Source organism: Boleophthalmus pectinirostris, unplaced genomic scaffold (assembly GCF_026225935.1).
Source record: "Boleophthalmus pectinirostris isolate CB_2022bp ecotype Guang Dong unplaced genomic scaffold, ASM2622593v1 HiC_scaffold_9, whole genome shotgun sequence".
Lineage (NCBI taxonomy): Eukaryota > Metazoa > Chordata > Actinopteri > Gobiiformes > Gobiidae > Boleophthalmus > Boleophthalmus pectinirostris.
Genome location: NW_026571541.1, coordinates 21,315,201 through 21,331,031, shown reverse-complemented (window position 1 = coordinate 21,331,031; position 15,831 = coordinate 21,315,201). Strand labels below are relative to the sequence as shown.

Genomic DNA, 15,831 nt, shown 5'->3' with positions numbered 1-15,831 from the left:
TTTGTCATACACAGAGACATTTGTCTATATAGAGTGTGATAAGCAGCAGAGCTCGCTGTTCCAGTGGCTGAATGCGTCATTGTGCATGTTATTTGACTTTTCTAATTCGTGTGTCGGTGTTTATGTGCATGTGACAGTCAGGAAGTGCTGGCAGTGCATGACAATGACTGCTTTGACAAGAGGGATCACGGCTGTGCTAAGGGAAATGGGACATGAAGAAGAAAACAAACAGAGTGAGGGGAGAGAAGGGGGGTAATATGTCAGGCTTCAGTGTGTCGACGCTTGGATTCTGACTGTTGCATGTGAAAATATGTTTCATCAAGATCTCAGACAAGACTGAGGTGGGCCTGTTCCTGCTCTCACCTAACCTTCAAATGACATTAGGCGTCCCGTCAACATACGATGAGTCACTGCGAGTGGAGGTGATGTATTCAATCGGCCGAGTAGCTGGATCGCGGGATACAAATCACTTAGATGGAGCCATGGAGTGACGACCCAGAGGATGTGTGCACACAGGTTATAGGGGAATAATGCCTTTAGTGTGCTCAAAGAGAAACATTTTTCAACAAGGAGATGGGTGCACACAAACTTTTATATGCAATAGCAGTGTTTATAATTGCAATTATGACATGACTAGCAATGAAGCTATTCAGTATGGATTTATAACTTACAACACTGATCCATAAGAAAGCCATGTTACCTAACTAAACTCAAAGGTACACTAAATGTATTGAACCAAATAATTAAAGCTGAGTATATTAGGATTAGGCATTAAGTATTGTGAGGCGAGGGAAAGAGGTATTTAAAAAACAAAACAATATTTAAGATTTAAACATCGACTGTATGTACTGTCTTTTTTACTCCCACTACCTCATAGTGATCAGCAACATTAACTCAAGTAAATGCTTGTTCTTAAATTAGGTTGCATTATCTAGGTCTAGTAGAGCGGAGATAATGTTGATGAGGACAGAACATATTGTAACCTTCTCTTCGAATGTACTATAGGCTCTTAATAAAGGGTCACAAAGGCAGAAAAGCCTCACAGCATTCTCAGTGTGGACAGCTCTAATGACACTTGATGAATGAGCTCTTTTGCACATGCATCCATCTTGTGTGCAGGGCCGACTATTGACTATAGGATGGTCTTATGCATGCAGAGTGTTAACACTTATGGTGCTGTCATCTCAAATACTGCTTTGTATTGCATTAAGAACAAAATATGCAAACTAAACAAAGCACAAATGAAGAGAGTCTACCTCTCTGTCCATAGAAGGAATAGACAAAATGTGAGGTGTTGCGTTGATGAGTGTTGTGAGATGATTCCAGAGAAAGCGATTAGGCAGGGGAGCAGTCTGGCACATCGTTAGTCAGGGGTGTCAAGAGCGCAGATAAATGAAGTGTCAGCAAAGCACCCAGGCACCACAAGGGGGAAGTCATGAAAAATATAACAGTACACAGCAGATACAATAAATGTAGAAGAAAGAGTTTAGCATTTGTTTATATAGAAGGCAATAATTTTATATAAAACTGCTGCACAGTGCAAAGTTAGGTATAACTTCAGGTCTTATGTGCTGACATTTACAGTTACAGTTTAAATTGCATCTTAACTTACTATATAGTATAACTAATCCTATCTGTCCTTCACTGGCTCCATGTTTGTTTCAGAGTGGATTTTAAAATACTTTTATTTGTTTTTAAATCCTTATAGGGCCTTGCCATGCAGTACCTTGCTGACCTGCTGGTGCCATACTCTCCAATGTGCTCCCTCAGATCTGCTGACCAAGCTCTGCTCGTAGTTCCTAAGTCCAGGAGAAAGCTTAGAGGAGACAGAGCATTTTCTGTTGTTGGACCTAAATTATGGAATGAGTTGCATATTCACATAAGACAACTCTCTTCTTGCTTTAATAATCACTTCTTAAAACACACTTGTTTTCTTTGGCTTTTAAAATGTTTTTGTCTCAGTATACAGCATTTAGGTCAACTTTGTTGTTTTTAATAGTGCTTTATAAATAAACTGGATTTGGGTTTGATCTATATAGCTATATAACTAGTATAGTTGATCGCTGTTTGTGTAGTTGGATTACAGAAGCCATTACTATAATCAAATATTTGGTTATAATATCTGTTTTATGTATCTATTTTAAATCTATATAATTCAATAATAACTAATGACATTATTTCACATAAAACATTATAATGTGCTGTAAGTTGGTAAAGACATACAGAATAAACTTTACATTTGTTTTAAAGAAGTCTTCATTCTCATATCACAGGGAGTTTTTGTGGTAGACTTTTCAATATTTGATCATGCATAATAAGATATTTTAACTTTTGGCAGCAATTTTTACAGATTATATTGACTTTTGATCAAAGGGAAGGTTCCAAGGATACTTTCTTTCATATTGTGCCTTCCAACTTTCACTGGTTTGAAGTGATTCAAGTAAAAAAAAAAAGAAGATACAAGATTGAATGTCTTTCAAATCATGTTTTCCTCTGACAAAAGTGAAAATGTGGTTCTAATAGTAAATCTTAATGTTTTCAAGAAATTAAAAAATTAAGCATTGAACCTACCCATTCAATAATGCCTCTCTGTCTTAACATGGACACTGATTTCATAAGTTGGTGCAGTTTCTCGAAAATGTCAGAACATGTTAAGAGTGTATGGTGTGTTGACTAAGACATATTCATTGTTGGAGGACTGTGGCTTTGAGAAAAGGAGAAAATCCTTGAAGCAGATGGTATGTTACTAATATTGTGGCAGCACCTAGAGTCACTTAAGTCAAACCTGTGTACCGCTGCACACTGACAAAACCCATTAAGCAATTAGTGTAATTATGGCTCTCTTTTTCAGTCAAACACAAGCTGGTCAACACACAGCCGCTTGTTCAATTTCATATCTCTAGCACTGAAAGTGATGCTTTAGAAAAAGAGCAAAAGTTCACAGGCTTAATATGTTGGTAATTAGCTATTCTGTAAATAGTACAGATGCTGCTTGCTTGTTGCTGACAGCATTATCTTAACAATTTTATTTGGGCTAGTGCATCATAAACTCAAAAATCAGCTTCAAGGTTATACACAAGGGACAGTCAGATACGTTTTTCTCCATGTGGCAGCAATTTTATATTTGACAGGTAGCTGTGGGGGCAGGAGTCTGTGATCTTATAGCTTCACGGTCAGGAGTATCTAACTGGAGAATAAGCATAATGAGCATGTTTTAGATGAATAGTGAAATGGGCACCCAGAGGAAATCACCCACAGTTACTTGTGCATGGTTAATTTAGGTATCCTGGAACAAAATGCTCTGCAGTATCACACAAAAGTGGCACATATAAGTACAATTAAAATGTCTGAAGGGGAAGTATGAGCCAAAGTCACAGGGCTGCAGACATGAGCAGTCTTACACTGCTCTTTGTTAGGAGCTGTAGAGCACAACATGAAGAGCTGTAGCTGCTCTTAATGAGTCATAAATCAGATTGATATGAATCCTCCCCACAGCACTATTAGAGCAAAGTGTTTCCAACCTCATTAATTTCCATTAGGGAGCAGCTATCTGCTAAGTTTACTATAGTATAAAATTTTCTCCGAGGCACCATCTTTATGATCTTATGATAACCCTCACTTCTCTTTGCCCTGATATGCCCAAATCACATTGCTCATAAAGGTCAGTACTTTTAATATCCCACTGGGACATATTCTGAAGGCTTTTAAAGATATAACGCAACAATGAACTGTCCAAATCTCATGACACACATACAGTAGATGCACAGTTTAGTGAAAATAAATCACTATGTTTAGATCATAAGCCTAGTCTACATGCAGACTAAGCAGATATCCATACCAGGACCAATGAGATCTACAAAGATAATTGCACAATATAAAGAGTATAATCCCAAAAGCAATAACAGTTCTGAACTCAAAGAAATTTTTAAACAAACAGCAAAAATACTGTGCAGTTCCTTACCAGAGATGTAAAGATGTAAGTGTAGTAGACAGACAGCATCCCAAGCTCAGATGCCTGCAGAGAGAACAAAACTCAGGTCAGAATACAAAAATATAACAATATGGTAGAAATGCGAAAATTGAGGGGTGGATTTTAAACAAAAGGATGCTAAGCTGGAGGTCACCGCTTGACAAAAGAATAAAAGCATGAAGCCAGTAAAAGGAGAGAAGGTAGGAGGTCAGTGATTCAGGGAAAGTCCATCTCCAGTGTACTGCTGCTGCTGACAGATCAAATCCACATCTTGATAAAACTAGACACGTTCTTATCTGACGATGTCTCTCAATGGAGCAATTAATTTCTTGAGCATTAGTATGCCGCTCGCCATCCTGTCTCACAATTTGAGTAAATCAAAGTCACAGGGAGAAGCAGTTGTGAAGGACAGGGTGAACTTCCATCGTTTCATTTCATTAATAGCAGCAGGGAAGATGCAGCACACAGACTCCGTGGCCCCAGGGATGTGTGATAGGAGTGATACCACAACCAAATAACAAAACAAACTTTAAACTTCTAAACTTCTATGAAAAACAACATACAATCTCTAAAAGAAGGTCATCTGCAACTCGACTGGAGATTTATAAAGGGGTTAGTCACGTATATTTACTCCGCTACCAAAACAAAAAGGTGTTTGGAAACTGACCGCAAGATTTAATTCTCAGACCACAAGATTTCCAACGTTGAGTCTGCAGTCTATGCTTGAACATTTTGCTAACCAACCAAAATAAATAAAATCTAGGAATATCAGAACCAGAAAATGTTTTATTGCCACTGTGAGTAAATAGTAGGGATGTAATGATATCCAAGTGCACAATACGATATTGTCACGGTATGAACCTCACGGTACGATATTTATTGTGATATCTTGGGAAAGCTCATGATTAGGGATATAATGATATTCAAATTTCTTGGTACGATATTTTCACGATATACATCTCATGGTATGATATTTATTGTGATATTTTGTGGAGGCTAACAAAACTGTTAATATACTACTTTTTCCTCTTAATAAGAACTTAAGAACTGAGACTTAAAAGTGCTTAAAACTGTTATTTCTTCGTGCAGTATACACTGAGATGGAGCAAAGAATCATGGTCTATGTAAATCCCTCTGTCTTTTATCGCTGCACCATAACTCTTAATTTAAGCAAAGAGACTTGTAATTCATACAATAAAGATAAAATACAAATACAAAATGTGTAGTATCGAACAGTGCAAAACTAGCTGTGAAAATAGATAAATTATCACTGAAGTGAGTTATTTAAAGTGACATGACTCTGATATTACTTTCTCATATGTGAATGAGAAAGACAACACATATCTAAGTAATAACCATGACATATATATAATCAGTCTCTATACTTGAATATCAAATAATTTGCATCAAAGACATCCACAGGTTCACTCAGATTCAGTATGAGTTCTTGTCCATCATCTTCAGACTGTCTGAATCATTGCAGTACTTTAGTTCAGCCCGAAGAGAATACTGTTTCATATCTGAGGGCTCCACTGTACAGTAGGCTATATGTCAAACCTTCACTCATTAAAAAGCAGCAGAAAAACATCAAAAGTGAGGGAGGAAAAGCATTCACTATTCTTATGTCAATGCACTATAGAGTATAGAAATTATAACATCAGGTGGTATCATTATGCATTTCTTTCATATCCATAGAAAAATAATGTGTTTGAGAAAAAAAAAAAAAAAACATTATTGTGAGGTGTTGAATTTTAAATAGAAATAGTATTACTAATATAACATAAAAGATGCAGGAAAAACATCAATTACTTTAAACAAAAACAACTTGCAATATTAAACTTGGAATGAACTCAATATATTTGAAAGCTTTTACAGGGAAAATGTGAGGTGTAGTTATTGCTCCAGGGAATGTATAGCTGCTTTATGTTTGCTGGATAGATAGAACATAAACAAATTAACAGCATTTTTCAAGCCAATATGACATCTATTTATTCTGCGTCTTAGGGACAGTACTTAACTAATGCCTGTTGCTCCAAATAGGGGCTTTTGGAAGGCTCAAGGACATTAAACTGAATCTCCATTTTCATATTCATTCACCAGGTATAAAGGCTCCTCTTTACTAGAATATGCAGGGTTGGCACGATGGGAAGAAGCAAGAGGAAACCCAGGGAGGCAAAACACTGAATTTGGCCAGACTACAGAAAAACCTTATGACCTCCGTGGGCTGATCATTGCACCAGTCCACAGAATGAGAATTTATTATTAACACAACCATAATACTGTTCTCCTAAAACAATAGGTTTGGTTAATGTTATATCACAACATTCTAGAAAGTCTACAAAATCGAGCTTGAGGGAAAGGTCAGAAATCGATGGTTAAGTTTTCTTTTCAACAATCAGACTGCAGATTTGTTGACCTGGTATGTGAATAATACCTCTGTAATGGGCCTACACACATTAAAAAGGTCAACACCTCCTCACAGTCAACATCAATGAAACAGAGTGCAATTATTATTATTTCAATATTAAAGAGAGGATTGTTGTCAGTTGAAATGACTTTGGGCCATAAGATTAATATGATAAGTTTGTGGAGCCTATCACTAAGATCTGTTCATTTGTGAATCATCCTTTCTTAGATTTCTTCCAAAAACAGTAAATCTCCCTGTGATAGAAATTTAGATTGTGGAAAGATTTCTCTCAATCTGTCTTTTGTAAATGAATGTGATTTCTACCTGAAACCCAGACCAGTCATTAACATGTGTAAAGGTTCATCAGACACAACTGTCTCCGCCTTCAGGAAGCCTTTTGTTATCATCAACTGTATGTTCATTTAGCACCAGCCTCTGAAATCACAGTCACTCTGCATTGATATGTATGCACTTGTATTTCTGTATAAATACTGAGAGCTCAAATGCTCTGGGAGAGAGACCTGGAGGGGACATGGGGGAGACAGGGTGAGAGGCTGTTGGGCTTTGGCCGAAACAGGCCTAGGCCCTGTCCATATCTGCTGTAACAAGAATAAACCTTGGTCTATATTCCAAAAACTCATCAGGCTTCGCAAATGGATTCATTATTTATTTTCAAGAGATATATATAATTTTTGCCACAACACTCCCAAATAGACATGGCCCCTGCCCTCTATGTGAAATTATGACATAATCAGATTCAAGAAGATTAACCTACTAACTGTATACATTCCTCAGAAATGAAAGTAGAAATGCCAGGCTTATTAACAATCTTTTGTTTGGTCTAGTCATGCACAACAGTGGTGGTCTGACTGAATGTGATTACACATTCACAATGGTGGGCAGCAGACTGAAACTCACATAGAGACACTGGGGTTTGATGTAACAAGAGAGTGTAGGGAATCCTTTGTGAAACAAAAGACAGACGTTTCCATTTACACAAATTAATCATCATAGCAGCCTGGATACTGCGCAAAACTGTACAGACGGAACAAAAGAGTAGCACTGCCAACTTCACGCTACAAATGCTGAACACCTCACACAGTGGTACCCAAGGTAGGACATGAGAGAAAAATAATCAAACTGCATTTGTATGAAACTACAGAAAGAAGAATACAATACATAGTGAAACAGAAGGCAAGAACTGAACAAAAGAAAGAAAGACATCCCACTGTGGCGGCTGACTGATTTCAGACCCGGGGTGGCCAATGTTGCCATGGTGACCGGATGACCACTGATGGGAGCATGAACAGTTGATTGAGGTGAGGGACTTGATGTGAAGACAGAGAAGAGTTTGAAGAATGAGAGGGACATGTGAGAGAAACATCTTCTCTCTTGGTCTTAAGTTACTGTCACCTCCACTCACTTTGTGCATCCATCGCCTTCAGCACATAATGAGGTGTGTATTAATTACTATGCAGCCATATGCTGTGACTGAACACATTCTCCTTCTCCAGCATGGCCCTTTAAAAGCCCATAACAAATGAGCAGAGCCCGATGACTAGAGGACCCAACATCCTCCAGACAATGCTATGGCATCTTTAAAGGTGCATTGTGTAACTTTTCTGGTGGAGGGTTTGTCTGGTCTCCATGGACATGCTTTTGCTTTGTCTGGAATGTCTCACACAGTATGGTATTAAACCTTTCTACCTAAACCTAACCAGACCAAGTTACAAGTTAACTCTGCGGAGAAACAACGCAGTTAACAATCTGAATGCCTGTTTTTCTTAGACTTAGACTTGAACTTAGACAAACTTTATTGATCCACAAGAGAAATTATTTGGACATGCTTTCTAGGTATTTTTGAGCTATAAGACCATCTGTAATTTAATAAATGTAAGGCAGAGCTGTTTATTGACATACTGTGCAACATTCCAGGCAGGGCAATGATATATCCATAGAAACAAACAGGTGATGGAGCCCTAACCAAAAAGTTGCATAGTCCATCTTTAAAATTGCTCTGAGATGTTAATTATTGGCAAAGCACTTAGCTTAAATCGTTAAGGGTTGTTAATATACCACACTTGAGACTAAAGCAATTTTAAATTGGAATTACCAGCAAGAAAGAGAGCTGCAGAGGGGTAAAGAAGTTGTATAAAATTATGTTGCATTTAAAACTAGCCAAAAAAGCTTCTTACATTAAGAGCCAGTAATCGCAGTAATCCTCTTAACCCTGCTAAACAGTCGCTATACAAGATGAGTCATGGATTACAACTTGACTTAATGCTGTCAACCGTATAATTTGATAGAGTGTTTGTTTGACAAGATGCCGTCGCTTCACTCCTCTTGGACCACATTACTGGATAGAGACTGTACGCACTGCCAAATGCTCATCAATTCAAAAACTGCCAAATGGTTTATGGCTTGTTTTGCTTTGTTTATCTGCCATTATCTTTGGATAACCATGCACATGCTGGAGTTTTACAAAGTACTTCTGGAAATCAAAAGAATCCTCCACATACATTTTTGTCTTACCTGTGAACATTTTAGCCCTCAGCACTTTTCAGCAGTATTTCAAGGAATTTATACCAACACAGATCACAGAAATGTTACATGAATAAATCACAATGAATCAAGGCTGTTTATTCTATACATGTGCCCCATACTGACCCGCTCCAGAATGATATGTGACATGGTAGCATTGGCGTCCACGATGATGGTGGCAGTCTTGTCGTCCCGGATCTCCTTGAGGAGCGGGGTCGGATCCTGGCTGTCATCAAGCATGCGCACTGACAGCGTTTCCTTGGAGATGAGGAACTGCCTGAGGAGCTGCTCCAGGTTTAGTAAGCCTGCAGGAGAAAATAACATCAGGAGATTAACCGTAATGAATTAGAGACTGCTGAGTAGACAATTTTTTCATTAGGGAATTTCTTTTTGAAAGTATTTTTTATCACTACCTTGTTTTGACAAACAGACTCAATAACTTTTAAGCATACTCATTGTTTTGCTTTTGCTACGGTTGATAACAATGAAGTTAATATACTTTCATGCTGAACAAGTGGGCTGATTATCCTTAATTACAATAATTGTAAAACCATCGACTACAAAGGGACGTTTGAGCAGCTCCCTTGTAGTCTATCCCGGTAATAGTGTTGTGTGACTCAAGTGAGGTAAGTAGGATTTGCCCTAATTAAAGCATAGCAGGACTCATCAAATATGCTCCTGGCAGCTCTTTACTATATATTACCACACCCTGAGAGGTTACAGGGCTAATTCTTTTATTGTGAATGTACTTGGAGGTAATATACAGCAACAGTCAGAAGTCAGACAAATACTAACACTTTTTCTTTTAAACTGAGACCACCTTGGTGCTCTGGCAGATCGAAGTGAACTCATAAAACATTTCTTAGCAGGTCTACAAGGAGCCACACGAGACGGACCTAACTTTGTTAAAGGATTTACTTCAGTGAGGTACCATCAATGAGCACTACTGAAAAAGAAAGATGACTTGTCAAGGGAGCTTTAAGAGCCCGTGTGATGGGAGACTTTGTTGGATAAATCTGTGGGCTACATATTGAGTTAAATGACGCCAGTCTGTTACAGCTTGTTCTACTGACACTCTATTGTTTGTAAACAGAACTGCTTTCTAAAGGCTGATACCTGATGGAAAGTTGGCTCTAATGTGTTTTCAGTGGTGGGAGTTAATGCTAGCCACCAGACAGGGCAAACTATAAACAACAAGGGCTGATTTGGGCTACTGACAGCCACTCGATCACACATGAGTAATATTAGGGCCTTGTTATGTAGAAGGACCAGTTAGGGCCAGAATTAGCATAAAAGCCTCGACCACCAACTTGAATTTATGCAGGACAAATTGCACCAAAAATATTACAGTCCTCAATAGTTTGACAATGCAATTTTAATCGTATTTGACCAAGCATTACAAAACAAAAATGGAATTTGATTCACTTGTCTAACGTGTGTGAAAGACTTGATGCTTTATTTGTGTTTATTATGCATATATTAACTGTTTTACTTCTGTGTACTCCTTGTGCTGCTGCCTTCTGATCAGGCTGTCATTTTAAATGAAAATGCCTTCTCAGTCTCCCTACTTAGATAAATAAAGGTCAACAAAAACATTGTCGGCAAAAAAATCACATAAACAATATCCATTTATTCCTGCGGTATAAAATTCATGTCTTTATTTTGCATCTTCTCCGGCCTGTATCAGCTTGTCATGGCCCAGCTCTGCCCAGCACATTAAATCTCATATCCTGTCCCATATCTCCCTCCTATAGCCTATAGTCTTTGCCAAGATCTGTCTAACTAGTTCATTTGTCTCTGAGTCTGTCCAGATTGAAATTATATTACAGTTTATTTAAGAGCATGTCTTCTTGCAAGATATATTCTTTAGTATCAGTGTGTAGCATAACAACTGTGTGCTCTTGCATGTGTTTTTGTGGAGACTCTGTGAAGACCTTTACATGTTGAAGAAACTTGTTATGATACCATTAGGATACAACTTATTTTCTCAACTTCCTTACAAACTGTACTAATAGGTTTTATACTGTGCACTCATTCTGTTTAATTGATGTGACTTTCTTATATTGTGTACTGATTGCCATAGTAAAGGTAAAGTGACTTTCTCAATAGGCACGCTGTCACCACAAAAGGACACGATTTCCTCTAGTAACACAGTGTGAAGACATAAACAGAATAACACAAAACAGACACAGAAGGACATATACTTAAAGTGAGATAAAGGTGAATGAAAAGGAACACAGCCAAAGTCAACCCAGAAGCTTGTATATTATGACTACCTTTTATTTTGCCTGAAAAAATCTGTTTTATGAGTGTGCCACAACAGCCTTCATTGCTTTTAGATGTTGTGATGGCAAAACACTATGTCAAAAATGGGCACATCTATTTAACGCCAATTACCATAACAGTAAATGCAGACAATAAAATCCAGCCGTCTGACAACATGATGCGTGCCTGTCAATCAACCCCCTGTCTGCTTTACTATTCACTCTTTACTATTGCACCTGTGAATGATTTATCCCCCTGGATGGCTCATTCTCCAGCTTGGCCGTCTGTGCAATGCATATGATTAAAAAGAACTTCGGAAAGATCGCTTCTCCCAAAGCTGTTATAGAGAATATAAAACCATAAAGGTAAAGGAGTTAAACTTTGGATGCACTGGTTGGCCATCTGCTTGACAAATATATGGTCTGAAGTTTGAATTCCAGACTGTATAAAGCTTTTCTATGAAGAATTTACAAGCTCTACAAGAAACCCCAGTTCTGAAACAAAAAGGAATCTTTCAGTTAAAAATCCTTTAAAATGATACCTTCAAATGGCCCCAAGCTCAGAGCTTCACAGCCTTTGATCCTGATATGACTGACCCCCACTTTCAGAACCACTGTATTAGTGTGCATTAAGGATTTAACTATTGTTTGCTCATGGTGTCAATAATTCTGAATAATTCTGAAAAACTATGAAATGATGATAACTCTAAAAAGTTATGTTGTGATATCTCTACTTCTGAATGAAACTTAGCCATTTTCTACAGAAAGGCACAAATACCACAGTTGCCATGGCACTAGTGGTAACATCATAGTTATTAATAACCAGCTCCTGTAATTACTGTCAAAACTCTACACTTTCCTTCTCCACTAATCACAAAAGCATATTTACAGGCACTCATTCACATGACCACACGCAGGCATCAGGCGAGTGCTAAATCCTCCATAAATTATTACAGGAGATAACAGCCAACCATGAAAAAGAGCAAACAGAGTAATCTGCGCTTTGAGATACCTGTAGTGTTGTCTCACAATGACTTTCAACAACAATGCAGTGAGAAAAAATAATCTTGTTCTGTTGTTGAAAAAAAAACCTACTGCAAGATAATGCCTGTACTAGACAATATTAAAATTTTAACATTTATTCATGTTGGCAAACAAAGAAATTAAAGCATAACATTATGATCACCTGCAAAACATTGCAGGTAAATATTAGAACTATGAATCACATGTCATACATGGCTCGTGATATGATATTAATTTTCTCCTCGCCATGATATTATAATGATAATCAATGTATTGCGCATGACATATTGCTGTTTTTTAAGAACCAAATACATTTTATTTTATTTAAATCACTCCCTGTGGAAAGTTAATATGAAATTTATATTTTAAATCATCAAAACCATGAATATGCCAAGCGTATTGCATAAACAAGTTTCCATCCATTAAATAAGCAATAGAATTGTAGTGCAACCACAAAAAATTGCTTAACAATACAAAAAATACTCTTGGCGACATACCGATACAGCAGACCACAATATAAATACTGTACAGCCAAATTTAGTATCATGATATATTGATATTTTGCACACCCCTAGTAAATATGTTCTTACCTGTCTCACAATCAAAATAAGTAAGTGAATAAACTAAACTCCAAGCACCAGCGTATATAGTTTAATATAATTAAATTTGTTTTGCCCTTCATATGGTCATCTTGGACAGTACAAATGTAACCATCCACCAACTGTACAAATGTCCCAATACAATGGATAGAGAGGGCCAGTCGCTGAGCAGGAGCTGCCTTTGATAGTAGGTTAGTAAGATTAATGCATGTCCTGGTGTGCACCACGTCTTTGGGCAGAACTCCAGCTCCTCTGCTCTTGCCTCCTCAGCCATGCCTGGGAAATATTCATGAATTGGTTACGCTCTATTAGGCTGTCACCGGCTCGTGTGATTAATGAGGCCGGCACACGTGGACCCATCGCAGACAGCCAGTTACCAACCCACTGTGCAGCTATGGGCGCGACCAATGGGAGTTGGAGTCCAGTGACTTTCAGCTGATGTTATTGCTGAACACAGACTTTGGCACATGAAGATGCACAATGTAGTTCAGGCATGCTGCCATTTTGTGTCTGTTCTGTTCAATGAATCAAGCTTGCATGTGGGCGATCAATGCCACCATGTCACTTCCTGGATTCTCTCTCACGCTCCAATGTTGCCAATTCCAGTTACACTTCTCATTTTCCCCTCGTTCACAGTAATCACTTTAGTCCACCCCAGACATTTCATGAGTAACAGAGCCCACCCAAGCCTTCCAAAACCACAGCCTCTATTCATTGACCACCTTAATCTTGACTATCAAACTCTCTCTCACCCACCCCATTACTCGCATTCAATCTTTTCATCTCATTTCATTTCCTCTGCTCCCAGGTCTTAGCCTACTGACACAGACAAGAAAAAAGTCCCACTAACCTGCAGGGGAACAAAAGTCGTGATAAAAATGAAAATCTTTGCACAGAACCATTCGATATTAGAGTTGGGAGGTGCTTATAAAGGTCCGCTTGCTATCAGTGGTTTTTGCCAGTGCAGTGTTAATCAGCTCACTGCGGAATAAATGTCAGAGAAACAGAATCCGAGCTGAATCAGAAAATGCAAGCAGCCTCTCCAGAATGAAAAACACTATGACCCTGACTTTTAATTAATCTGGGGAGGATAAAAGAAGGTCCAAATATGTTGAATACATGTGTGTCTTTTGTAACATAACTACAACTAAAGGTTGTGCGTAAATAGCAGCAGACATTGTGGGGGAGGCAGGAGAAAGTTGAAACAGGCAGGGACGTGGACAGGAGTGAGTCACTATTTGCTATGGTTACTTTGATAAAGGTTTGGTGTTTCCAATTGATCCTTGAAGCCTCGCTGATTAGAAGAGAGGTTACGTGGGGGCACTTAATTGATGGTCAAAGAAGTTGTAATTACAGCGTTGAAGAGCATAAAGACAACAATCTTTGGCAACTAATGAGAGCTTTGCAAAATATCCTTATCCCCATTGCATACATTATGAAGATGAGAGAAAAAAATGAATCACAAAAATGTGTTTGAACAAGTAAGGCTGTCACAGAAATCATTAAATAATTAAAAGGCTTCAAACCTGACAACCTCAGTATCCATGTTATTTACCACATCTTCTATAAACCATCAAACTCTGACCTCTTACCTTTTCCCACAAACCATTCCTTATCTATCTTCTCTAAAGAAAAAAATCTTCAGCTCTGCATTCAATAGTGCAGACTTAAAGAGATATCATACACGTCTTACCACTTAAAATGGTTAAAGCATGTATTTTATTTTGCAATGGGGGTCCAGGGTTGGTTAGTGTTAGGGAACTGCTGCATTATCCTGAAAATAATTTCCCTTGTGGATCAATAAAGTTTATCTAAGTCTAAGTCTAAGGAGGTTGTTGGATTGTCGCTTGATATATTGTTATTTGCTGTTTAAGCCAAAATGTATTAAAATAGTGGCAGTTAATTTTAGCAGTGTGGATGGGAGAAAGAGGTGTTGTCAGAACACAGCTGGTGTGCAGCTTGTGTACGATTCTATGTGTTGAAAGAGTGCAGACAGTAAAAAAAAGTGTTATTGCTGTGTATTGTCAGATGTGAGCAGGGCCTGTGTTTAGTGTGGAGTTATAGTGGAAGTGTGATACTCACAGTCGGCCTGCGCACAGATGAGACAGGCCGTGGTGCTGTTAAAGAAGGTGAGGAGGCCAGCTACTGCCAGGCTGATGTCTGTGTTGGTGGGCCGAAGATCTAAGGTGGTGAAGCGAGGAAACTGCACTTTCAAAATGTCTTCTGGAGCCACCTTCACATAAGGCACCTGCAGAAAATAACAATGCATACATATTTATCATTTTATAGTGTAAGCTGGAATTGACAGAACTTTGTTTACAATGCATCACACATATGCAGACACACAGAACCCCAAAACAGATAAAATGCTGAAACAGTTAGAGGTAATTGCAGCTTAAAAATAGCAGACAGCCAGCAGACAGCGAGAGGAAGCAAATCGGTTTACTCTGTTATGATAAATTGCAAGCAATGATAACCCTGGGGTCTGAGGTAATGTGCATACTCGCACTACACATTGTTCATTGTTAGCAGGGTGCTGCAGCTCATGTAAAGAACAAGTATGGATCTGACACTTAGTTTTGTTACACCCACACGGACAGACCTCGTTAGAGAAACTCTTTGTGCGACACCTCCGCACCTACTGTTCTAAAACAGTTGTGTTCACAGTGTTTAAAGGAGCATGTATAGGGCATGACCTTTATTCATGCCTGATCACAACTCAATTAAATCTTATTGTTTGTTTAGCATTATGTTTGTTTAAATAAGCTGTTAATATAAATGAGCTATAAAATAAAATCATATTTAAATACAGCCAGAAATATCTTGTTGGTTCCTGTGACATATATGCATATAAACAAACAAGGAGTAAAAGAGAATTATGCTGTACATTGAAGAAATACAGCAAGAAAAATTAAGAAACAACATTTTTAGATTTAGTATCCACCAACACAGAACTAACTTTTTATGCACTAAATTAGCATTGCACATATATTTCTTCCGCCCTCAGCTGTCCCTTTGTTAAATTGC

The 15,831-nt window shown here is 38.1% G+C and overlaps 1 protein-coding gene across 1 annotated transcript in view; it reads right to left on the bottom strand.

Annotated features, from left to right (window-relative positions):
- Positions 1-15,831, bottom strand: part of grik4 (glutamate receptor, ionotropic, kainate 4) — a 113,385-nt gene that overhangs the window by 53,481 nt on the left and 44,073 nt on the right. Inside the window, exons 4-6 of the mRNA XM_020918083.2 lie at positions 14,887-15,052; positions 9,045-9,223; positions 3,962-4,015 (exon numbers count right to left, since the gene is read on the bottom strand). Coding sequence (XP_020773742.2) covers positions 3,962-4,015; positions 9,045-9,223; positions 14,887-15,052 — 399 coding nt within the window. The remainder of the gene's footprint in view (positions 1-3,961; positions 4,016-9,044; positions 9,224-14,886; positions 15,053-15,831) is intronic.